The sequence below is a fragment of the Moschus berezovskii genome, chromosome 9 (genome assembly GCF_049115385.1).
Source record: "Moschus berezovskii isolate FMDL1 chromosome 9, NW_MosBer_1.0, whole genome shotgun sequence".
Lineage (NCBI taxonomy): Eukaryota > Metazoa > Chordata > Mammalia > Artiodactyla > Moschidae > Moschus > Moschus berezovskii.
Window position 1 is genome coordinate 68,493,177 of NC_142468.1, and position 27,660 is coordinate 68,520,836.

Below are 27,660 nucleotides of genomic sequence, written 5' to 3' on the forward strand. Positions count from 1 at the left end.
GTAAAAGTCTTTTTATTTCATGGCTGCAGTCACCATCTGCAGTGATTTTGGAGCCCCCCCAAAATAAAGTCTGCCACTGTTTATCTATTTCCCATGAAGTGATGGGACCAGATGCCATGATCTTAGATTTCTGAATGTTGAGCTTTAAGCCAACTTTTTCACTCCCATCTTTCACTTTCATCAAGAGGCTCTTTAGTTCTTCACTTTCTGCCATAAGGGTGGTATCATCTGGATATCTGAGGTTATTGATATTTCTCCCGGCAATCTTGACTCCAGCTTGTGCTTCTTCCAGCCCAGTGTTTCTCATGATGTACTCTGCATATAAGTTAAATAAGCAGGGTGACAATATACAGCCTTGATGTACTCCTTTTCCTATTTGGAAACATTCTGTTGTTCCATGTCCAGTTCTAACTGTTGTTTCCTGACCTGCATACAGATTTCTCAAGAGGCAGGTTAGGTGGTCTGGTATTCCCATCTCTGTCAACATAATCCCTCATTAAGGGGAGAAAAAGGTAAAACGGTATTAGGTGTTTGCTTAACATGATCAATAATACATAGATATAGATATCCCAGAGTGCTGCCATCATCTCGTTGCTAATGAAACATTAGAAATACTTTCATTAAAATCAAGAATAAGGGAATTCCTTGGCGATCTATTGGAGTCCTAAGCTCCATGCTTTCACCACCGAGGGCCCAAGTTCGATCCCTGGTTGGGGAACTAAGATTCCACCAAAAAAACAAAAATCAAGTACAAAGTTATCTATTGCCACTATTACTTACTATTGTGCAGAAAGTGCTACTAAGTGTAGTAACAAAAGAATGAAATAATAAAAGATGTAAATGTTGGGAAAGATTTATAGATATGATTATATACCTGAATGTTTTAAGGGACAATAAGAGAATATAGTAGTATAATCACAAAATATAAAAAGATCAGAGCTTTATTAAGTGCTAACATTTCTGCTTCATTGACTATGCCAAAGCCTTTGACTGTGTGGATCACAATAAACTATGGAACATTCTGAAAGAGATGGGAATCCCAGACCACCTGACCTGCCTCTTGAGAAACCTGTATGCAGGTCAGGAAGCAACAGTTAGAACTGGACATGGAACAACAGACTGGTTCCAAATAGGAAAAGGAGTATGTCAAGGCTGTATATTGTCACCCTGCTTACTTAGCTTATATGCAAAGTACATCATGAGAAAAGCTGGGCTGGAAGAAGCACAAGCTGGAATCAAGATTGCCGGGAGAAATATCAATAACCTCAGATATCCAGATGATACCACCCTTATGGCAGAAAGTGAAGAACTAAAGAGCCTCTTGATGAAAGTGAAAGAAGGGAGTGAAAAAGTTGGCTTAAAGCTCAACATTCAGAAATCTAAGATCATGGCATCTGGTCCCATCACTTCATGGGAAATAGATAAACAGTGGCAGACTTTATTTTGGGGGGGCTCCAAAATCACTGCAGATGGTGACTGCAGCCATGAAATAAAAAGACTTTTACTCCTTGGAAGAAAAGTTATGACCAACCTAGACAGTATATTAAAAAGCAGAGACATTACTTTGCCAACCAAGGTCCGTCTAGTCAAGGCAATGGTTTTTCCCGTGGTCATGTATGGATGTGAGAGTTGGACTGTGAAGAAGGCTGATCGCCGAAGAATCGATGCTTTTGAACTGTGGTGTTGGAGAAGACTCTTGAGAGTCCCTTATACTGCAAGGAGATCCAACCAGTCCATTCTAAGGGAGATCAATCCTGGATGTTCATTGGAGGGACTGATGCTAAAGCTGAAACTGCAATACTTTGGCCACCTCATGCGACGAGTTGACTCACTGGAAAAGACTCTGATGCTGGGAAAGGTTGGAGGCGGGAGGAGAAGGGGACGATGGAGAATGAGATGGCTGGATGACATCACCGACTCTGTGGACATGAGTTTGAGTGAACTCCGGGAGTTGGTGATGGACAGGGAGGCCTGGCGTGCTGTGATTCATGGGGTCGCGGAGAGTCGGACCCGACTGAGCGACTGAACTGAACTGAACTGAACAATATCTAACTTCTGCTGCTGCTAAGTCACTTCAGTCATGTCCGACTCTGTGTGACCCCATAGATGGAAGCCCACCAGGCTCCCCTGTCCCTGGGATTCTCCAGGTAAGAACACTGGAGTGGGTTGCCATTTCCTTCTCCAATGCATGAAAGTGAAAAGTGAAAGTGAAGTCACTCAGTTATGTCCGACTCTTAGCAACCCCACGGACTACAGCCTACCAGGCTCCTCCGTCCATGGGATTTTCTAGGCAAGAGTACTGGAGTGGCTTGGCATTGCCTTCTCCGGAACAGATTCTGTAAGATGGTCTAAATTTGTGTAGGACTTTTGTTTCCTAGAAAAAGCAGCAATTTAATCTCCAAGATCTGAGCTTTATTAAGTGCTAACAATATCTAACTAGATAATGTAATAGGAAAAAAGATCCCATTCACAGTAGCAACAAAACCCATAAATATCTAAGAATGAACTTTAAGAAATGTTCAGGACCTTATGGAGAAATCTTTATGTTCCCAGAAGAGCTCAATATTATTCAGTTGAAAATTCTCCAAACTCAGTGAATTTCTAATTGTTGTTGTTCAGTTGCTCAGTCGTGTCCGACTCTTTGCCATGGACTGCAGCATGCCAGGCTTCCCTGTCCTTCACCATCTCATGGGGCGTTCTCAAACTCATGTCCATTGAGTTGATGATGCCATCCAAACATCTTGTCCTCTGTTGTCCCCTTCTCCCACCTTCAATCTTTCCCAGGATCAGGGTCTTTCCCAATGAATCAGTTCTTTGCCTCAGGTGGCCAAATATTGGAGTTTCAGCTTCAGCATCAGTCCTTCCAATGAATATTCAGGATTGATCTCCTTTAGAATGGACTGGTTGGATCTCCTTGCAGTTCAAGGGACTCTCAAGAGTATTCTCCAACACCACAGTTCAAAAGCATCAATTCTTCGGCGCTCAGCTTTCTTTATGGTCCAACTCTCACATCCATACGCGACTACTGGAAAAATCATAGCTTTGACTAGATGGACCTTTGTTGGCAAAATAATGTCTTTGCTTTTTAATATGCTGTCTAGGTTTGTCAAAAGTTTTTCTTCCAAGGAGCAAGTGTCTTTTAATTTCATGACTGCAATCACCATCTGCAGTGATTTTGGAGCCCAAGAAAATAAAGTTTGTCACTGTTTCCATTGTTTCCCCATCTATTTGCCATGAAGTGATGGGAGCAGATGCCATGATCTTTGTTTTTTGAATGTTGAGTTTTAAGTTAGCTTTTCCACTCTCCTGTTTCACCTTTATCAAGAGGCTCTTTAGTTCTTCTTTGCTTTCTGCCATAAGGGTGGTGTCATCTGCATATCTGAGATTATTGATATTTCTCCCAGCAATCTTGATTCCAGCTTGTGCTTCATCCAGCCTGGCATTTCGCATGATGTACTCTGCATATAAGTACATTCATTTCTCACGCTAGCAAAGTAACACTCAAAATTCTCCAAGCTAAGTTTCAATAGTATGTGAACCAAGAACTAGGTTTCAACAGTACATGAACATTTTGAATTTCCAGATGTTCAAGCTGGATTAGAGAAGGCAGAGGAACCAGAGATCAAATTGCAAACATCCACTGTAGAGAAAAAGCTAGTGAATTCCAGAAAAACATCTACTGCTTCATTGACTATGTTAAAGCCTTCGACCTTGTGGATCACAACAAATTGTGGAAAATTCTTAAAGAGATGGGATTACCAGAACACCTTATCTGCCTCCTGAGAAACCTTTATGCAGGTTAGGAAGCAAGTTAGAACCAGACATGGAACAACGGACTGGTTCCAAATCGGGAAAGGAATACATCAAGGCTCTATATTTTCACCCTACTTATTCAACTTACATGCAGAGTACATCATGCGAAATGCCAGGCTGGATGAAGCACAAGCTGGAATCAAGACTGTTGGGGAGAAATATCAGTAATCTCAGATATGCAGATGACACCATGTTTATGGCAGAATTTTCAATAGAAATCCCAGTGCGATTTGTGTCAATCACTGGCAGTTGCCCTTCTTTATGGCTAAAAAAACCTAGTATGTGGAAGGATGCTCTCTAGTAAGATATGAATGAGTTTGTCTTCATCCATATTCTTTTGTGTACGGTTTGAATTTTTTTGTACAAATTTGAATTTACAATGATCGTTTTAAATTGTAACAAAATATAAAATGTCTTGGAATAAATTTAACAAGAAAAGTATACATTAAAAGGAACTTTAAGATAATAAAGGATACAAAACAGAAAAGCATACTACTTGTAATGGAAGATTCAGCATCTTTAAGATAGCAGTCCTCCATTAGTTGATCTTTTAAATTTAATACAACATGATCTCAATAAAAATGTCAACAAGGATTTTTTGGAACTGAACAAGCTAATTCTCACCTTTATATGGTAAAATAAAAAGCAGGAAGAGCCAGGGACAACCTGAAATAAAAGGGTCTGAACCAACCAGCCAGTAAACGAAATTATAAAACTATAATAATTAAAATGTACTTGTACATAAAAGTAGGTCAACGGCACAGACTAGTTATCCCAGTGTTGTAGTTCCCTAGTGCTGCTGGTAACAAATTACCACAAATTTAGTGGCTTAAAACAACAGAGATGTATTGTCTTACAATTCTTGAAGTCAGAATTCCTAAATTCTGGGTTTCAATGAACTAAAATCAAGGTGTTGGTAGGATTGTGTTTCTTCTGGAGGTCCTAGAAGAGAGTCTGTTTCCTTGCATTTTCCAATTTTCAGAGGCATTTGCCTTCTCTGGTTTGAGGTCCCTTCCTCCATCTTCAAAGCCAACAATCATTCTGATCTCAGCTTCCATCATCACATCTCCTTCTCTGACTCTTGACATCCTAACTCCCTCTCATAAGGACCCTTGTGATTACATTGGACCCACCCAGCTAATCCAGGATAGTTTCACATGTCAACAAAGTCCCTACTGTGATGTAAGGTTACATTCATAGATTTCAGGAATTAAGATGTGGACAACTCTGGGGGGCTATTATTCTGTCTACATGCTCAGCTATAGATATGAATATATAGAGAAATTTAGTATATAAGAAGAGAGAAATTATGAATCACTGGGGAAAACGGGTGTTCATTAAATGGTGCTGAGATAACCACACAGCCATCTGAGAAAAATTAATTTTGATCCTTATCTCATACTCTGTGTTAGGATAAATTTCTAAATGGATCAAAGATATAAATGTAAAGTGTTAAACCATTAAAGTTCTAAGAGAAACCATGGGCTTTACAGGTTCCAAGGAAATAAAGGAGGAAGCCAGGTATATACGTGACTTTTGACGAAGGGGTATGTGCAACCAAGCACACATCTTGGTAGGTGACCACTATTCAAAAAGAATAGATATCTTAGTTAATGGTGTTAGTACTTTTCTAAGTATGGGAAGATGCAAGAAACTGGGTTCATAAAATTTTCTCCAGAAAATATCTGAGGGCCAGTTCTGCCAGAGCATGAAATGCCGCATCCTGCTCTTCGCCCTGAATTCCTTTCTAGGATATACTGTATGTCATCTTACACTGCTAATGACTCGAATCTTATAGAACTGGATGGTGGCCAACATTTTTTCTTTTACAAAACCCTCCTTTTGTGTCTTAATTTTGACAAAGATTTGGGAGGCGTTTCATGACCAATTTGTCCCATAGCATTAGGAATACTCATTCCCAGGTCAGGCGAGGATTTCATTGATATGCTACTCGCTGTGCTATTACTGGACTCGGGCCTATTAACAGTTGCCCAAAGCCTCTGGATTGCCTGTCTTACTTGTCTCTTATGGTCCAGGAAATGGCTTATTCCCATACCTACACTATTATAAACATTGATCTTATCAAACTATACATTTGGTCAATCATTTCAAGTCCCCTGAAAAGTGAAAGTGTTAGTTGCTCAGTCATGTCCAACTCTCTGTGACTCCATGGGTTGTAGACTGCCAGGCTCCTCTGTCTATGGAATTCTCCAGGCAAGAATACTAGAATGGGTTGCCACTCCCTTCTCCAGGGGATCTTCCCATCCCAGGTATCAAACCTGGGCTTCCTGCATTACAGGCAGATTCTTTACTGTCTGAGCCACCAACTATATATTTGGTCAATCATTTCAAGTTCCCTAGTCATTCTTATTTTACTGGAGGCTCAGTCACACATTCACACATTTTGTAAGGTAAAACATACACACACACAACAAACCAACTAAACAACCCAGTAATCTTATGAAATAGGCAGAATACAAGTAATATGGCTAGTAACATTAATAGAAAGAAAAAAAGTGAAAGCAAAGTCGCTCAGTCATGTCTGACTCTTTGCGACTCCATGGACTGTAGCCCACCAGGCTCCTCCATCCATGGGATTTTCCAGGCAAGAATACTGGAGTGGGTTGCCATTTCCTTCTCCAGGGGATCTTCCCGACCCAGGGATCGAAGCCAGTCTCCTGCATTGCAGGTAAACGCTTTAACCTCTGAGCCATAGAGTTGTTAAATAGTTAAGAACTTTCTTCCATTAGGTGTTGTCCAGGGTTCACCTGACCCAGTCTGTTTTGAACCAGTCATACCAGTCATAATCTTTATACGAAAGTTCACCAAAGATGTCCACATATACAAGGTACGTGGTGGTTCATTGAGACCTCTTACAGGACTGAGAAAAGAATGTTTTTTTCTAATGACTACATGGCTAGTGCCAGATGAAAAACTGGTCTCTATGTTTGAACAGGTATTTCCGCTGTTGGGGAGGTTTGGTTAATGCATAATGCAGATGCACAATGCACAATGCAGATGCACAATGCACACTAGAGGGAAGGGAGGAGGCCTGAAAGGGCAGTGAAAATTTTTTCTTGTCTTGCCTTAAAATGTTCATTTTATTTCATCATTATATATCTTTAAGATTCTAAATGGCAAAACCCATCATAAATAATGTCAAGTAAACCAACAAATGGGAGAAATTTGGCAACCTAGATCAAAAAGAGTTCTTTTATAAACACATTCTACAAGTCAATGAGAAAGAGAACTCAGAAAAATGGGCAAAGATTATCAACAGACAGTTCACAGAAAAGGACATACACATTGCTCTAAAGACCATGTAAAGAAGCACAGCCTCACACATGAGAGAAATATAAATCGAAACCATACTGAGAGAACCATCAAAAAGCTGGGGACACACTCTATTAGCAAGTTTGTGGTACTCATTCCTAGTAGGATTGATTTGACTATTTTAAAGGGCAGTTTGCTGACATCTATTAAAGTTACAAATGCAACTAGCCTTTGACTTAACAGCTCCATTTCTAGGAATCTATCCTATAGATAAACATACACATATGCAAAATTTCAGCATAATTTACAGTAGCAGAAGGTGATAAACAACCTACATGCTTATCAATAGATATAGTACATCCATCCAGTGGTCTACGATTTAACTAAAAGCAAAAATATGTGTTGGAAGTTCTTTCTGTATTGATCTGAACCTATCAAGATATGTCCTTAAGTGACAAATATAAAGTGAAGGACAGTGTGTTATTGATGGGCTATTTGTGTAAAAAAGGAGAGAAGAAATATATACACACTCATACCTACTTGCATACGTATTTACTTTTGTATACAGACAGGTTTGGAAGAACAGGTAAGAAACAGGTAATATTGGTTATCTCTAAAAAGGGAGGCTGTGTGTGGGTGGGAGGGGTGTTGTCTGCTGGCCTTCCATCCATCTCTCAGGCAGGCAATTAAGCTTCCTGCTCTTTGTCTTCAGTTCCAGCACCTTTTTTGCTAAGTATTCTGCAACCTTCTGGAATGCAGTAAGCTTGTGGCTCCCGGCGGCGCAGACGCGAGAGACGCCCGGCTCCCGGCGGCGCAGACGCGAGAGACGCCCGGCTCCCGGCGCAACCGACCACGTGCAGAATCGTGGCTGAGAGGAGCTGCCCCGCGCCCAGGGTTAGGGCGGTGGCCGAGAGGAGCTGTACCACGTCCAGGAGGCGGTGGCTGCTTGGGCACCGGAGGGCCGGGAGGAGCTGATCCACATTCAAAGCAGGAGGGGCGGCCTTGAGGAGATACCCCTCGTCCAAGGTAAGGTGCAGCGGCTGCGCCTTGCTGGAGCAGCTGGGAAGAGATACTCCACGACCAAGTGGAATATAAGAATCCAGTGTTCTGGGGAGGAAGGAACAAGACAGCGAGACCACTTTCTTCCCCACAAATTCATCAGAAGAACATTTGAACGTGGAGTAAAGTCCACAAAACAACTTCTGAATACTGGCAGAGGACATCAGGCTCCCAGAAAAGTAGCCCATTGTCTTCTAAAGGAGAGAGAAGAAATCCAGCTCCACCCACCAGAACACTGACACATGCTTCCCTAACCAGGGAACCCGGACAAGTCACCTGTCCAACCCCACACACAGCGAAGAAACTACATAATAAAGAGAACTCCACAAACTGCAAGAAGAGGGAAAGGACACCCCAAGCAAAGCAATATAAGCAAGATGAAGAGGCAGAGAAATACCCAGCAAGTAAAGGAACAAGATAATTGCCCACCAACACAAACAAAAGAAGAAGATATAGGGAATCTACCTGATAAAGAATTTCGAATTTTGATGGTGAAAATGATTCAAAATCTTGAAAGCAAAATGGAGTTACAGATAAATAACCTGGAGAAAAGGATTGAGAAGATGGAAGAAAGATTTAATAAGGACTTAGAAGAAATAAAAAAGAGTCAATATACAATGAATAATGCAATAGATGAGATCAGAAACACTCTGGAGGGAACAAACAGTAGAATAACAGAGGCAGAAGACAGGATAAGCGAACTAGAAGATAGAATTGTAGAAATAAATGAAACAGAGAGGAAAAAAGAAAAACGAATTAAAAGAAATGAGGACAATATTAGAGACCTCTGGGACAATGTTAAACGCTCCAACATTCGAATCATAGGAGTCCCAGAAGAAGAAGACAAAAAGAAAGACCATGAGAGAATACTTGAGGAGATAATAGTTGAAAACTTCCCTAAGATAGGGAAAGAAATAATCACCCAAGTCCAAGAAATCCAGAGAGTCCCCAACAGGATAAACCCAAGGCGAAATACTCCAAGACACATATTAATCAAATTAACAAAGATCAAACACAAAGAACAAATATTAAAAGCAGCAAGGGAAAAGCAGCAAATAACACTCAAGGGGATTCCCATAAGGATAACAGCTGATCTTTCAACAGAAACTCTTCAGGCCAGAAGGGAGTGGCAAGACATACTTAAAGTGATGAAAGAAAATACCCTACAGCCCAGATTACTATACCCAGCAAGGATCTCATTCAAATATGAAGGAGAAATCAAAAGCTTTACAGACAAGCAAAAGCTGAGGGAATTCAGCATCACCAAACCAGCTCTCCAACAAATGCTAAAGGATCTTCTATAGACAGGAAACACAGAAAGAGTGTATAAACTTGAACCCAAAGCAATAAAGAAAATGGCTACGGGATCGTACTTATCAATAATTACCTTAAACGTAAATGGGTTGAAATTTTCAAAAAGGCTAGGAAACAATTCTCATAGCCATCAATAGTTCAGTGTTGAGTTCATGAATAGTTTTTAAAGTTTGGGACAAACTGTAGTATTTGCTATTTGAAGTACTATTTGTAATTGGCATATTACGATGTAACATTGGTCTTCATTTCCAACTTAAAACGCCTAAAAATGCCTAACAGGTTTTTAGATTTGTGAACTTTAGTTGAAATGTATTTTACGATGTTACTAAACCTGCAGAAATATTGAAATATTTCAGAGAACTCATTCACTGTACATTTATTTTATTTATAAAAGTTATGAACTGTAGAAAGTTTTACTTGTTGGGTCAAATGCTTGTTGCTTCAAATGCTTGTTGCATTTGAAGTGCTAGTTACAAGAAAATCAAATACCTTCAATGTATAAATGCTATTAAGTTTTTAAAGGACTCTGGAGTATAAGTAAGTTTGTTTAAAGAAATTTAGTCTGTTCTACTTGAAAAAAAATAAATAAAATTGGAAATAAATAAATAAATAAAAAAATCAAGGGGATTCCCATAAGGATAACAGCTGATCTTTCAACAGAAACTCTTCAGGCCAGAAGGGAGTGGCAAGACATACTTAAAGTGATGAAAGAAAATACCCTACAGCCCAGATTACTATACCCAGCAAGGATCTCATTCAAATATGAAGGAGAAATCAAAAGCTTTACAGACAAGCAAAAGCTGAGGGAATTCAGCATCACCAAACCAGCTCTCCAACAAATGCTAAAGGATCTTCTATAGACAGGAATCACAGAAAGAGTGTATAAACTTGAACCCAAAGCAATAAAGAAAATGGCTACGGGATCGTACTTTTCAATAATTACCTTAAACGTAAATGGGTTGAATGCCCCAACCAAAAGACAAAGGCTGGCTGAATGGATACAAAAACAAAACCCCCATATATGTTGTCTACAAGAGACCCACCTCAAAACGAGGGACGCATACAGACTGAAAGTGAAGGGCTGGAAAAAGACAGTCCATGCAAATAGAGACCAAAAGAAAGCAGGAGTAGCAATACTCATATCAGATAAAATAGACTTTAAAACAAAGGCTGTGAAACGAGACAAAGAAGGAAACTACATAATGATCAAAGGATCAATCCAAGAAGAAGATATAACAATTATAAATATTTATGCACCTAACATAGGAGCACCGCAATATGTAAGACAATTACTAACAAGTATGAAAGGGGAAATTAACAATAACACAATAATAGTGGGAGATTTTAACACCCCACTTACATCTATGGATAGATCAACTAAACAGAAAATTAACAAGGAAACACAATCTTTAAATGATATATTAGAAGAGTTAGACCTAATAGATATCTATAGGACATTTCACCCCAAAACAATGAATTTCACCTTTTTCTCAAGCGCACATGGAACCTTTTCCAGGATAGATCACATCCTGGAACATAAATCTAGCCTTGGTAAATTCAAAAAAATTGAAATCATTCCAAGCATCTTTTCTGACCACAATGCAGTAAGATTAGATCTCAATTACAGGAGAATAACTGTTAAAAGTGCCAACATATGGAGACTGAACAACACGCTGCTGAATAATGAACAAATCATAGAAGAAATCAAAAGAGAAATCAAAATATGCATAGAAATGAATGAAAATGAAAACACAACAACCCAAAACCCCTGGGACACTGTAAAAGCAGTGCTAAGGGGGAAGTTCATAACAATACAGGCACACCTCAAGAAACAAGAAAAAAGTCAACTAAATAACCTAACTCTACATCTAAAGCAACTAGAAAAGGAAGAAATGAAGAACCCCAGGGTCAGTAGAAGGAAAGAAATCATAAAAATTAGGGCAGAGATAAATGCAAAAGAAACAAAAGAGACCATAGCAAAAATCAACAAAGCCAAAAGCTGGTTCTTTGAGAAGGTGAATAAAATTGACAAACCACTAGCCAGACTCATCAAGAAACAAAGGGAGAAGAACCAAATCAATAAAATTAGAAATGAAAATGGAGAGATCACAACTGACAACACAGAAATACAAAGGATTATTAAAGAATACTATCAGCAATTATATGGCAATAAAATGAATAACCTGGAAGAAATGGACAAATTCCTAGAAAAGTACAACTTTCCAAAACTGAACCAGGAAGAAACAGAAAATCTGAACAAACCCATCACAAGCACGGAAATTGAAACTGTAATCAAAAATCTCCCAGCAAACAAAAGCCCAGGTCCAGACGGCTTCACAGCTGAATTCTACCAAAAATTTAGAGAAGAGCTAACACCTATTCTACTCAAACTCTTCCAGAAAATAGCTGAGGAAGGGAAACTTCCAAACTCATTCTATGAGGCCACCATCACCCTAATCCCAAAACCTGGTAAAGACCCCACAAAAAAAGAAAACTATAGGCCAATATCACTGATGAACATAGATGCAAAAATCCTTAACAAAATTCTAGCAATCAGAATCCAACAACACATTAAGAAGATCATACATCATGACCAAGTGGGCTTTATCCCAGGAATGCAAGGATTCTTCAATATCCGCAAATCAATCAACGTAATACACCACATTAACAAACTGAAAAATAAAAATCATATGATTATCTCAATAGATGCAGAGAAAGCCTTCGACAAAATTCAACATCCATTTTTGATAAAAACCCTCCAGAAAGTGGGAATTGAAGGGACATACCTCAACATAATAAAAGCTATATATGACAAACCCACAGCAAACATTATCCTCAATGGTGAAAAACTGAAAGCATTTCCCCTAAAGTCAGGAACAAGACAAGGGTGCCCACTCTCACCACTACTATTCAACATAGTTCTGGAAGTTCTGGCCACAGCAATCAGAGCAGAAAAAGACATAAAAGGAATACAAATTGGAAAAGAAGAAGTAAAGCTTTCACTGTTCGCTGATGACATGATCCTCTACACAGAAAACCCTAAAGACTCTACCAGAAAACTACTAGAGCTAATCAATGATTACAGTAAAGTTGCAGGATATAAAATCAACACACAGAAATCCCTTGCATTCCTATACAGTAATAATGAGAAAATAGAAAGAGAAATTAAGGAAACTATTCCATTCACTGTTGCAATGAAAACAATTAAATACTTAGGAATATATCTACCTAAGGAAACAAAAGACTCGTACATAGAAAACTATAAAACACTAGTGAAAGTAATCAAAGAGGACACGAATAGATGGAGAAATATACCGTGTTCGTGGATTGGAAGAATAAATATTGTAAAAATGAGTATACTACCCAAAGTAATTTATACATTCAATGCAATCCCTATCAAGCTACCAACAATATTTTTCACAGAACTAGAACAAATAATCTCACAATTTGTATGGAAATACAAAAAACCTCGAATAGCCAAAGCAATCTTGAGGAAGAAGAATGGAACTGGGGGAATTAACCTGCCGGACTTCAGGCTCTATTACAAAGCCACAGTCATCAAGACAGTATGGTACTGGCATAAAGACAGAAATATAGATCAATGGAACAAAATAGAAAGCCCAGAGATAAACCCACGCTCCTATGGACACCTTATCTTCGACAAAGGAGGCAAGAATATAAAATGGAGAAAAGACAGTCTCTTTAACAAGTGGTGCTGGGAAAACTGGTCAGCCACTTGTAAAAGAATGAAACTAGAACACTTCCTAACACCATACACCAAAATAAACTCAAAATGGATTAAAGATCTAAATGTAAGACCAGAAACTATAAAACTCCTAGAGGAGAACGTAGGCAAAACACTCTCCGACATAAATCACAGCAGGATCCTCCAAGACCCACCTCCCAGAATATTGGAAATAAAAGCAAAAATAAACAAATGGGACCTAATTAAAATCAAAAGCTTCTGCACAGCAAAGGAAACTCTAAGCAAGGTGAGAAGACAGCCTTCAGAATGGGAGAAAATAATAGCAAATGAAGCAACTGATAAAGGATTAATCTCCAAATTATACAAGCAGCTCCTGCAGCTTAATTCCGGAAAACTAAGTGACCCAATCAAAAAATGGGCCAAAGAACTAAACAGACATTTCTCCAAAGAAGACATAAAGATGGCTAATAAACACATGAAAAAATGCTCAACATCCCTCATCATCAGAGAAATGCAAATCAAAACCACAATGAGATACCATTTCACACCAGTCAGAATGGCTGCTATCCACAAGTCTACATGCAATAAGTGCTGGAGAGGGTGTGGAGAGAAGGGAACCCTCTTACACTGTTGGTGGGAATGCAAACTAGTACAGCCACTATGGAGAATAGTGTGGAGATTCCTCAGAAAACTGGAAATAGAACTGCCATATGATCCAGCGATCACACTCCTGGGCATACACACCGAGGAAACCAGAATTGAAAGAGACACATGTACTCCAATGTTCATTGCAGCACTGTTTATAATAGCCAGGACATGGAAGCAACCTAGATGTCCATCTGCAGATGAATGGATAAGAAAGCTTTGGTACATATACACAATGGAGTATTTCTCAGCCATCAAAAAGAATGTATTTGAATCAGTTTTAATGAGGTGGATGAAATTGGAGCCAATTATACAGAGTGAAGTAAGCCAGAAAGAAGAACATCAATACTGTATATTAACGCATATATATGGAATTTAGAAAAATGGTAACCTGAACCCTGTATAAGAGACTGCAAAAGAGACACAGGCATTTAGAACAGTCTTTGGGACTCTGTGGGAGAAGGTGAAGGTGGAATGATTGGGGAGAATGGAATTGTAGCATGTATATTATCATAAGTGACCAGTCCAGGTTCGACGCATAAATTTTCCTCTGTTCATTTCTTTGCATTTGTGCTTTTTTAATAAAATTCTTTTTTAGAAATAAAAAATAAAAAATAAAAAAAAAAGGGAAACTGAGTGTCTAAGGGCAGAATAAAAGAGAAATGTTTACTTTCCTTGTGATTTTGGCACAATTTTTTAAAAAGAACACAATACAATTTTTCATTTTGGAAAATTTTTAAAGGATGGGAAAACATCACCAGAAAGAATTTGGCATAGTCTAGGAAAGAAAGAAATAAAATTTGGCATCAGAAACAGCTGCAAGAAGATATACTTCCTTATGGAACGAAAGCAATTCATCAGTCTTTCCTAGAGCCTCAATGAAATCTTAGAATTGTACTACCTCTCATGCCTGGCCACCAAGAAAACCTTTTTTTTCTTCTCTCTCTCTTTTTTTTTGGCTATGCTGTGCAGCATTTGGGATCTTAGTTTCCTGACTAGGGATAGAACCTGTGCCCCCTTCATTGGGAATGCAGAGTCTTAACCACTGGACCGCCAGGGAAGTCCGCAAGCAAAGCTCTCTTCATCTCTAATTTTTCATTTTGAAAAAGTTGAAGCCAAAAGAAATGTTGAAAGAACAGTGCATGTAAACAGCTATGGACATGTTGTTGTATTCGTTTTCTCTCATTTTTTATGCATCTCTTACACACACGCATACATGCACATACCCACATACTTTTAAAAAAACATTTGAGGGTTTTCCTGGTGGCTCAGTGGTAAAGAATCCTCTTGCCAATGGAGGAGACATGCATTCGATCCCTGATCTGGGAAGATCCCATGTGCCATGGAACAACTAAGCCCATGTACCACAGCTACTGAGCCTGTGTTCTAGAACCCTGAGCCACAACTACTGGGCCTATACACTGCAACTACTGAAGCCCAAACGCCCTAGAGCTGTGCTGCACAACAAGAGAAGCCACCACAATGAGAAGCCAATGCACTGCAACTACAGTAGCCTCCACTTGCTGCAACTAGAGAAAAGCCTGTTCAGCAACGAAGACCCAGCACAGCCAAAAATAAATAAATTTTATATATATATATAAACCATTTGAAAGTAAATTGCAGACATGTGTTTCCTAATAAGAGCATTCTCCTACATACCATTATCACACAAGAAATTTAATACTTATACAAAACTATCATCTAATGTATAGTTTAATATTAAAATTTCCACATCCCAAAAATATCCTTTATGAATGTTTTTAATACAAGGTTCAATCAAGGATCAAGCATTGGCTTTCAAAAGTTCTTTAGTCTCCTGTAATCTAGGAGCGTTCCCCTGCCTTTCTGTTTTGTTTTGATTTCATGATATTTAAAAAAATTAATAATCAAAAACCTTGATTAAATAGAGGAAGAAGAGCAGAAAGGGGAATTCTCATGGCCTGCATTGTTGGCAGAGTCCAACTAAAAATAGAAAGACTCCTTTTCTGGGAAGGGTTCAGCCAATGAAAAGCCTTTGTTTACTGTAGCCACCTAGTTTTCCTTTCCTCTCTATAAGTGTTTTCCTTTCCTTGTAGATTGGGAAATTGCATGTGGCCCACCATGGTTGCAGACCATGAATTGCAGTTTTTTCTGATCCCGAATCCATTTTTGTTGGAGAATTATCTGGCAGTCTGGACTTTATTTAGGTCAACAACATGGATACTTTTGAAGAGCTAAGGCAGGCTGTCTAGAACAGGGGTCCCCAACCCCTAGGCCACAGACTGGTATCAGTCTGCAGCATGTTAGGAACTAGGTGGCACAGCAGGAGGTGAGTGGTGGGCAAGCTTCATCTGCTGCTCCCCACAGCTCACATTACTGCCTGAACCATACCTCTCCCCTGGCCCCTGATCTGTCGAAAAATTTTCTTCCTTGAAACTTTTTGGTCCCTGGTGCTAAAAAGGTTGGGGACTGCTGGTCTAGGGACTATACTTTGAGAACCACTACATTAATTCTTAAGAAATTATAGTTTCCTAAGGGACTTCAAAATAGTTTTCTTTTACTGTGCCTTAGAGACAAAGGGATAACTACGGTTTGTACCCAGTTCTTTTATTAAGGTCCTGACATACTTTAATCTTAACTGAGTTTTCAAATAGGTCAGTATTCCTAAAGTGAGCTTGCTTAGGCATTATCTTCAAGGATATATTGGATACAGGGTAAAAAAAAAAAAACTTCATAAAGAGATACCACTTTAAAAATATTTTACATAATAAACTTACTTTAATAGTGCAAGAAATAATCTGCTTCCAATCACTAGTGAAGAAACTTCCAAAGAATTTTATAAAAATAGCCAATACTTTGCACAAATAGAAAAGCAAATAACTAGATAAATAATACAATTATGTACTCCAAACCCAAGAAAGCAGAGATTATCATTACAAGCCAAATCATTTTTGGAACTGGTCATTCCAGGTTGCCAAAATGCATAAAACAAAACTTCTACATTTTTAGGTTTACAGAAAGAAAGAAAACAACTCCAGTAAGAAAACAAATTTCAAAAAAAAAAAAGAAAAAGAAAACAAATTTCATGGGAAGTTTCAGGGAAACATATCATATTGATGACCTTAAAATTTTTTCAAGTTTACAGAAACAGGGAACATTTAAATATTGATTTTTATGGCAAATGAGTTTTATGTTGACTTTTGAAGCTTAAAAGACCATTTACTATTTTGACTAGTAGTAAAAGCCAATCAAGAGGGCAGATAACATTCATTGGACCCATAGAACTTTAACCAAAATATAAAGCAAAATATTAAGACAAATTAAAAATATATAAGGGAAACAAAAATTATCATGATTAGGATTTGACTAAAGATTGGATGAAGTTTTTTCACATTTGTCTATCTTACAGATAATACTAATTATTCAATTATCAATGGACATGCCTATTTTTGTGTATAAGAAAGTGTTTGGCTATAGAAACCAATACTTAAAAGTTCATTACCATTACCAAAACTTGACAAACCTGTGTTTTGGGTGTGATATTGTTTGAAGCTGTTATTAAATGAAGGAGACTGAGAATCTTGTTGTAAAGCATCCTTCAGAAAGATGTTTCGAAACTGCCCAGGTAGAGGGATGTTTCTCTATACAGCTCTATGTATTTCTATATACATCTCTTTACTATATCACAAACACAAAAACAGTATTAATATATTTACATATATGTATCAGACTAAAAGTTAATTTTCCCCTACAAAATTATATTTATTAGGAAAATACTAATAGACACTACATAAAAGAACACAAGCTGTTTAAGAGAAGATGGCAACCACTCCAATAGCTGAGTGCTATTGCTTTCTCTTAATAACATGTCTGGAATGGAGAAAAAGGATGACTGGTTTGTAGACAGACATGACTACCCTGGAAATATCTGGTAGGTAGAAGCCAGAATCCTAAAAATCACAGCCCTAGATATGGGAAAATGGCTAATATTTTTGTCTGTGGTGACCCTTCCTCTTATACTTAAAAGTTAATTCTTAAAGGGTTTGTACTAAAGCAGAGAGCACAACTTTAGTGGGAGAAATTTCCATCAGAAGAAACTTTACTAGGCTTCTATGACCTAAAGATGAATATTAAACAGTAACTGAAACGCTGACATAGTATTATTTATTAAGTGTACTCTGCTTGACTGTTATAACTGCAATCCATGATTCGAGTGGTAGAAATGGCAGTCAGTCCTGAAGCAGATCTCGGTAAATTTGTTTGACTACATTCTTTAGGTAGTTGTCGTTCAGTGGCACTTTAGATAGAATGGCAGTGACTTCATCTTGGCTGGAAAGAACAAAAGGCTAATCAATTTTTCTGGAAACTTGTCTTCAATTCAATGAAATTCATATTTTTGAGTAGGGTTTCTGAACTACTAGGAAGCACAAACAGGCATTTCTGGAAATAATTAGACTATCCAATCTGAACTGAGATTCTAAAAATAAGGTCAAAGAACCAATTATGTATGTAATTGTGAGGTATCATGACTTAGCTGCTTTCTCTGGCTATAAAAATTTAAACTATTGGTGTTTGCTGATGGATTTGGGGTGGGCATATTCTATACTCTATCACCTTGCAATCTGTCAGCAGTGTATACAAAAAGTCACAAAACATACAGTAGAAATGAAGTACTTTTAAGTTTCTCAATTAATAAACTAATTGAGAAAAGCACTATGACTACACAATTCTTAAAGTGATTACTCTGTTTTTAAGGCCATAAAAGTTGTTCAGATGTGATCTGGGCTAAACTTAAGCAGGACTTTTTTTCTTCTCGATTCCTGTTTTAGGAAGGAGTGACCATAAAATGGAGCAAATATAAAAAAACAGACCAATGGTCTCCAGTATTCATTGGAGATAGCAATGAAGGTCACTGACTTTAAAAGAACAAATTCTTCAAAATGAAATCAGAGAGAGAGGTGACTTCTGGGTTTCACTATGGTCTATTCATTTTCTGACCACTTTGAGAAATCTTTCGAAAGAAAGAATAAAGGTAAAAAAGTAGTTGGGAGCCCCTTTACTCACCCAATGTTTCCAAGGTGATTTTGAACAGAGAAAGGTAATGGGACTGATGGATAGTGGGCTGAGAGAGACAAAGTTATCTCAAACTTTGCAAATGCTGCTGAGCTGGAGAATAAAAGCTTCAATCTGTAAAAGACAAGATCCTCAATTAAAAATACAAAACAAAAATAGAATGAAACACATTTTCTTTTTATACTGAAACTATGGTATACATAATTGTTTATCAAATGAACAGAGGGCAAAACATCTAGAACAAAGCATGCTTATGGTTGTATTTTCATCATTAGTCATGAAACTATTAATTAAATTATTTTAATAAGTTTTTGACTAACTACTTACTGTCATGGGTTGTGTCCCCTAAAATTCATGTATTAAAGCCCTAACCCCAGTACATCAGAATGTGACCTAATTTGTAAAGAGGATCATTGCAGAATTAATTAGTTAAGATGAGATCATTCCAGAGTAGGGTGGGCCCCTAATCCAAAATGACTGGTGTCCTAACAAAGAGGGAACATTTGGACACAGACATACACACAGGAAGAATGTCATGTGAAGATAAAAGAAGCTACTGGGATTACAAGGAATGCCAAAAGACTGCCAGCAAATCACCAGAAATTAGAAGAGAGGCATGGAATAGATTCTCTTTCATAGCCATCAGAAGGAATTGACCCTGCTGACACTCTGACCTCAGACTTCCAGCCTCCAGAACTGTGAGACTATGAATTTCTGTTGTGTAAGCCACCCAATTTGTAGTACTCTGTCATGGCAGCTCTACAGAAACTAAAACACTTACTCAGTATTATTCACATCTATGCTTATTAGGTTATAATTTGGTCCCCATCGCTTTAAAAACTCAATCTCCTCTCCAAGGAGTTTGCAATGGCTCACTACCAGTGAGATTTCTTGAAGCATCTGGGAAAAACAGAAAAAGAAAAGATGGAAGTATAAAAACATTTCAGGGTTTAGTGACTCTTTTATAAAGAATCCCCCAAAGCTAAACAGTTTAGTATATCTTAGTATATTTATCATTTCAAGATTCACTATTACATATATAAAATTTCAGTTCTGCTTTTTGGGACAGTTGACATAATTTTCCTTTAAATATTTCAGTGGCAATTTACCTTGGGTACCTGATGCTGTGTTGTGCATGTCTTCTTCCAGGATTCTTGTTGCTCAATGTACTGGAAAATAAGGTTATGAACTAAAAGGGAGGAAGGAGGAGCTTTATCTTCTGAGGAAGCAAAAAAAAAAAAAAAAAATCAAAAGCAGGGTATTACTTATCATTCATGTATTATACACACACACACACACACACACACACACTAGAAATATTAACTAGAAATAACTTCAAACAACTAGGTATCTAACTATCATCTCCATTTTATTTTCAAACACATAAATCATCATATATAGTGAACATAAGACATTGTGATATAAACTCAAGCCTTTATCACATACAGAATAAAACTGAGATAAATGTGTAGGTTTAAATGTAACATAACCCTGAGTTTAAATTCTGGCTTTCCTTACTACCTGAGTGATCCTAAGCACAATACTTATTGCTTTTGAGCTATAGTTCTCTAATTGCAAAATGGAGAATAGTGTTGATGTAAGTAATACACGTCTGATACAGAGTAAGTACCCATAGTGGTAATTTTTAAATTATGGAAATAGCTATTGCTCATGATTTAGTAATAATTTTTTAAAATTTCTTTTAAAGCCCACACAATATTTGGAACAATTCTCAAGCAGTTTTTGGTCTAATACACATTTCTAATTGTTGTTTATATTTAATTTAGTATGTAAAAGAGTTCTCAAGGAGCAATTTATACTTATTAAATAATTTAGTTAATATTAAATAAATTTCCAACAAAGTTTTGGTGGATTAAATGTTCTGAACTTACCATCTAACAGAGATTGAAAATTCAGATCAACAATCTTCCTATAAGCCTTGCCCAGGAAAGGGAGACCAACTAGGAAAAACCAGCACAAAAACAGTATTTCTTTTTATCATCTAATTTAAAGCCACATACAACTCAGTACTTTAGAATCCTATTCTTTCTTGGTAGCAGGGATTTTTCATAGACAGTTGCTTTATCCCTGAATCATACTATTCTCTGTGTATGTAAAGTTACCCCTGAGAACACTGAACTATATTAACTGGCAGGACTTTAAGGAAATTTAAGGTGTGGGACATTTTTGTAAATTTATCAGGGCCTCCTCCTTTGAACCCTAACTTCTGTGCAAAAATAATATTCTTTTTAGGAATCATATAAAGAAGATGACTACAACCTCCCCACACCTATTTTCTTTGTATAAATACAGTGAAAACAATTTATGCTTTTAGCATCACAGTAATCTACTCCAGTATTCTTGCCTGGGAAATCCCATAGACAAAGGAGTCTGCCAGACTATAGTGAATAGGGTCACATAAGAGTTGAATATGACGTAGCGACTAAATAACAGCAATGAATTTTAGGTAGCTAGGAGAGCTGAGTGTTCTTCCATACACCAGAGTTATTTCTTGTCTCTAAGATTCTGATTCTTTTCACTCTATTGAATATTTTCTACATGTTAGGAACTGAGGATATGCTAGTGAGACAAACAAACATGATCAACCTATGCTCTAAAGAATTACAGCTCAGGAGGACACACAGATAATTGCACTAATAAACCCACCAAGAACTACAAACTGTAATAAGCACAATTAAGAAAACTGCATGAAGCAATGAGAACATATACCAGGAGGGCAAATAGCAGAGGGAGTCAAGGAAAACTTTCCTGAGAAAGTGTTAATTTAGTTGAGCTCTTAAGGACTATCAGCAGACATTTACTTAGTGACGAGGAGGTGCTATGGTCTGAAAATTCATATGCTGAAAACCTATGCCCACTGTGATAGTTGTAGGAGGTGGGATCTTTGGGAGGTGCTTAGATCATAAGGATGGAGCCCTTATGAATGGGATTAGTGCTCTTAAAACAGAGACCTTGAGGAGCTAGCTAGTTATGGGAGGATACAATGAAGAGTCTGCAGCCTGGAAGAGGGCCCTTGCCTGACCATACTGGCACCCATGTCTTGAGCTTTCAGCCTCCAGAACTGTGAGAAATGAATTTCTGTTGTTTATAAGCTACTCAAATTGCCAACATCCGCTGGATCATGGAGAAAGCAAGAGAGTTCCAGAAAAACATCTATTTCTGCTTCATTGACTATGCCAAAGCCTTTGACTGTGTGGATCACAATAAACTGTGGAAAATTCTTAAAGAGATGGGAATACCAGACCACCTGACCTGCCTCTTGAGGAACCTGTATGCAGGTCAGGAAGCAACAGTTAGAACTGGACATGGAACAATAGACTGGTTCCAAATAGGAAAAGGAGTACGTCAAGGTTGTATATTATCACCCTGCTTATTCAACTTATATGCAGAGTACATCATGAGGAACACTGGGCTGGAAGAAGCACAAGCTGGAATCAAGATTGCTGGGAGAAATATCAATAACCTCAGATATGCAGATGACACCACCCTTATGGCAGAAAGTGAAGAGGAACTCAAAGGCCTCTTGATGAAAGTGAAAGAGGAGAGTGAAAAGGTTGCCTTGAAGCTCAACATTCAGAAAACGAAGATCATGGCATCTGGTCCCATCACTTCATGGGAAATAGATGGGAAAACAGTGGAAACAGTGTCAGACTTTTTTTTTTGGGCTCCAAAATCACTGCAGATGCTGATTGTAGCAAGGAAATTAAAAGACGCTTACTCCTTGGAAGGAAAGTTACGACCAACCTAGATAGCATATTAAAAAGCAGAGACATTACTTTGCCAACCAAGGTCCGTCTAGTCAAGGCTATGGTTTTTCCCATGGTCATGTATGGATGTGAGAGTTGGACTGTGAAGAAAGCTGATCACTGAAGAATCGATGCTTTTGAACTGCGATGCTGGAGAAGACTCTTGAGAGTCCCTTGGACTGCAAGGAGAACCAACCAGTCCATTCTAAAGGAGATCAATCCTGGGTGTTCATTGGAAGGATTGATGCTAAAGCTGAAACTCCAATACTTTGGCCACCTCATGCGACGAGTTGACTCACTGGAAAAGAGTCTGATGCTGGGAGGGATTGGGGGTGGGAGGAGACGGGGCTGACAGAGAATGAGATGGCTGGATGGCATCACCAACTCTGTGGACATGAGTCTGAGTGAACTCCAGGAGTTGGTGATGGACAGGGAGGCCTGGCGTGCTGTGATTCATGGGGTCGCAAAGAGTCGGACACAACTGAGCGACTGAACTGAACTGAACTGAATGTACAGCAAATACCCAGTCAAGAATTATCAGCATTAGAGAAAATCCTCTATCACAACAGACAGACTGATGGAAAAAAAGAAATCAGAGTAAATAGATGTGAAGAGCATGTTGATCCATTTTTCTGGATAGGCAAAATTTCTATTATCTAATGTAATTCAACAAAGGGCAACTTTCACTAGCTGAATTTTTTTACTTTTTATTTAATAAAATAAAATTCTGTTATCACTAATTAAAGTGATTGCCTCTTTTAAGATTTTCAGCAGTACTTTCATCATGTCAATACATGTTAATCTTGTATTAAAACAAAGATATGAATCTTTAGTAAGTTTAACCATACATTTATCTGCAGAGGAATTATCTTAATATTGCTACTTACCTACTGGCTCTCCAAAGGTAATGATGAGTTCTATTGTGTCATAAAGAAAGGTGAATACAGCTTGATCATCACTCCACTCAATGACATCCCATTCAGACAAGCTGAAGAAAAAGAAAAGACAAAAAAACATTTTTTAAGATAAAAGAAGAGAGTTAACTTCTTCTACCATCTGAATAGTACCATCAGCAGCTACTGGAGTTTTCTACTGGCTTGGGAGACAGTCATTATTTTAATTCCAAAACTGTGAATGTACAAACTTATGCTTTTGAAAGAAATTAAGAACTGACTCAATTTTGAGTTATATAGCAGAGAAAAGCCAAGTCTAGGCAATATAAAATATTACTTTAACATTACAAATTTCACAGCTCTGCCACCTTGTATATTTTCAGCTTACTGTTGAATATATTAATTCTTCCTTTTGAGAATACATTGCATTATAGGTTAAAAACAGTGCTACACATTACAAACACATGTCAACTGCACCAGTAGACTGAGACAACCACAAAGGTACAGATAAAGCACAAATTAATTCTACCTGTTTCCCTTACCTCAACTGATCCAGTAGCTCTTCAGTTCTCTTTGTTTGTTTTTGCACCAAGTCTAATTGAGCAAGGATCTGCTCTTTCTGTATCTCCAGCTCTAAGAAATTTCTGCAAATCAAACCAGGCATTCACAGAAAGATAAGGTCACGGCTAGAGATTTCAGACATCATTAAAAGTTTATGACAAAAAGCCATGGGCTAAATGGCTCCCCAGTGAGGTGAATGACGTATATTTTTGCATTTTTAGTTTTTTTTTAATAAACATTAAACTAGAAGTGTGGGTCTATTATTATTAAAATTTACATTTTCTCCCCACCCCATCCCACACTCTAGGTGGTTACAAAACACTGAGTTCCCTGTGTTACACAGCAACTTCCCATCACCGATCTATTTTACATATGATAATGTATATGTTTCAATGCTAGTCTCACAGTTCATCCTATCCTCTCCTTCGTCTGCTGTGTCTAAAGTCCGTTCTCTATGTCTATGTCTCTGTTCCCGCACTACAAATAGGTTCGTCATTACCATTTTTCTAGATCCCATATACTGCATTAATATTCAGTATTTGTTTTTCTCTTTCTGACTTAATTCACTCTTTCTAACAAGCTCTAGGTTCCTCTTCCTCCCTAGAACATGTATCTTTACGGCTGATTCACTTTGTATGGCAGAAGCTAACACAATATTGTAAAGCAATTATCCTCCAATTAAAAATAAATTAACAAAAATTAACCTCAAAAAATTTTATTTTAAATAAATGTAAGCATAATGTAGACTATAAGAATGCCCACCTTAAAAATGAAACATGCCATAATTTTGGTGCATGCACTTGGTTTTGTTTAGCTTATTAGAGCTAAACAGAATTTATATTTTGTTAGTCATTTTGCTAGCATCAATTTAATTTTAGCCAAATTATTATCACCTATCAAGTTAATGTTTCCAGTTGGAATTTTACTGGCTTTGTCATTATTTGTATTTCTTTGAGTCTTGTAGTAAAATAAGATCCAGAGTATAAGAAACACATACCTCATTTTATATTTGTTTACACTTAAGTGTCATATAAAAGCAGTTTAAAGCTAGATTTTCTTTAACAGGATCCTGATATTACACAAGCTTGAGAACTACTGCCTTGGATTAATGCTTTGTAAGCAATAAATGCTTAGAGTATACTGCTAAGATGGACTCCAAGGTCAAGTTCAAAGTGGAGTAGAAGCCCTGGTTCAACCTTAGTCAATATTCATGTTCTCAATCTTGTCAGTTTCTGGAGGTAGGAAATCACTTAACCATGTGGAGGTTAGCATATTTTCTAACACTCAAACTGAAGGCTAACCTTTGAAGCTTTTCTTCCTCAGTTTTCAGCTGTTCCAGTTCTTTGAAAAGAAAAACAAAAATCTATCAGAATGTACACATTACAATACTGGTTTAAAAATCATCTGTTTTATTGAAAAGTCTATCTCATTAATCTCATTAAATAAAAAACTCAGAACAGAGGATTTTTTTCCCCATTTATCTCCCTAATTAAATCAGTTACCTTTCTCTGCAGCTCTCACTTCAGAATTCAGTTCTACAGGACTGTCTTTCTGTTCATCCTCCAAATTCTTAGTTTCTAAAGTAGACCATGGATTAAAATAACTCAGTCAAAAATAATTAAACAACCAGAGATGAAAAGAAGAGACGGTTCCAAAATGTCGTGTAAAGAATATTTCACAAGCATTTATCTTAACCCACCTTTTCCTTGACAAAGAAGCATTGAGATACAATAATAATTTCATCAGAAGACTTGCTTCTAGTGGCAGATGGAAATTGTTTACATATAATTTGCATACATCAAAATTATTGTTAGGCAGCCCCATGGACTAAGCAGGAACACATACACATATATAAATGCACACACACATATTTAAATTTATTTCTGATACCTTGGAATCATCCTTAAAAGCCTTCTCTCTTCCCACATCCAAACCAAGTTTAGACTTTTATCTGAGAAATATTTTCTGAATCTACTTTTTTCCTTCACCACTACCAAGTTCCCTTTGTATAAGCTACTGTCCTTTATTAACCATACTATCCAATAACTGCTCAACTACCTAATTTACAGCCAATGCTTAACACCCTTCAAATGGCTATTCACCGGTCTCAGAAAAAGTCAAAACTCCTTAAGAGGCCCTCCTTTACCTGGTCCCTAAAGCTGGCAGCTCCAGCTTTATCTTGGACTATGTTCCCTTTTGTTCTCTCTATTTTAGCCACATTTGCCTTATTTCAGATCCTTTTACTTGGTACATTCTTTTCCATAGAAATGCTTCTGCCTGTGTTATTCATATTGAGCAGTCTGCTTTTCCCTCCCTTCTCACTTCAGCCCCAACTTATTCTTCAGACCTTGGCTTAAATGCCACTTCCTCAAAAGGAAGCCTCTCCTGACCTGACAGTTAGATTTCTACTTCAGGAACTTATGGCACCATGGAACCACTCTTCCATAGCAGTTACCATAAAACTATTTAATGTTTATAATCTTTCCTCAATATTGTAAAAGCAAATTGTCAAATCCAAACATATCTGAATGTGATTTCCTATAATTTGAAACTGAAATAGTATTGGCACTCTGTATAGTACTGTAAAAAAGTATGGAAGCCTTTCTTAATGTATGAATGTTTGAGTTAAAAGATAGTAATGGGAGAACTGACAAATAAAAAAAGTACTCCACAAGGGCATAGTTTTGTTTTTAATCACTACAGTAGTCTTAGCACCAAGCACTATACAAGGCACATGATAGGTACTTCATAATTTGCTCAAGGAATAATGAAGAAAGAAGACAGAAACAGACAGCCATTCAGTGGCAGCTAGAGAAAGAGTGTGATTGTTGGTACTTTTTAACGGTGAGAAGTGAATATATTCAGTGGAGGAGGCAGCGAGGTTGTAAATACAAGAGATAAAGGAAAGTCAGTGCAAAAAGATTCCTGAGAAGACAAGAGAAGCTGCAATTCAAAGTTTAGGTGGAGAGAGTGATCTTAGGGAAAAGAAAGGAAGGATGAAAGAATGGATACAGATATATAAAAGTTTGGTTTGTTTTGTAGCAGGAAGTTTAGAAATTCTGGTCTTAATGGCTTCTATTTTTTTTTCATGAAGTGAAAAAGCAAGGTAATGAACAAAGGGGTGTGATAGTTTAAGACTATGGACTTCATATATTTATTACCAGTTCAATGCAGAAAATATGCGCCAGGCACTTTTGCTGTGCAAAGCATAGTGCTAAGAACTTTGAAGGATATGGAGAAAAATAAAAGCTGATCTTTGTCCCCATGGAGCTTATAGATTAGTTAGGAAAGTAAACTATATAGAACTATAATTACAATTAGACATGATAGGTACAATAAAATAGCCATAGCAGCTCAAGAGAGAGAACACTATCCCTTGGTAAAAAATATAAGGAGAATGTATTAGGCAAACACAAAGTGGCAGAACTGCATAGAAATGACAAGATTTGGTTGGAATTTAGAATGTGTAAGGGAATAATCATGTAAGAAGGGAATATCTGAAAATGATGGTTGAGGACGCTAAATGTCAAGTTCAGGAGTTTAGACTTTATTTTGTAATAAATGGAAAGGCAGAAGT

The 27,660-nt window shown here is 37.5% G+C and overlaps 1 protein-coding gene across 1 annotated transcript in view; it reads right to left on the minus strand.

Moving 5' to 3' along the window:
* Window positions 1–16,361: 16,361 nt before the first annotated feature.
* The window catches only part of KNL1 (kinetochore scaffold 1), a 70,114-nt gene continuing 58,815 nt past the window's right edge, over window positions 16,362–27,660 (minus strand). The window contains 10 exon segments of the mRNA XM_055436912.2: window positions 16,362–18,020; window positions 18,022–18,118; window positions 18,854–18,976; window positions 19,644–19,762; window positions 19,972–20,081; window positions 20,755–20,823; window positions 23,517–23,617; window positions 24,065–24,166; window positions 25,385–25,424; window positions 25,586–25,660. Coding sequence (XP_055292887.2) covers window positions 17,979–18,020; window positions 18,022–18,118; window positions 18,854–18,976; window positions 19,644–19,762; window positions 19,972–20,081; window positions 20,755–20,823; window positions 23,517–23,617; window positions 24,065–24,166; window positions 25,385–25,424; window positions 25,586–25,660 — 878 coding nt within the window. The 3' untranslated portion in view covers window positions 16,362–17,978.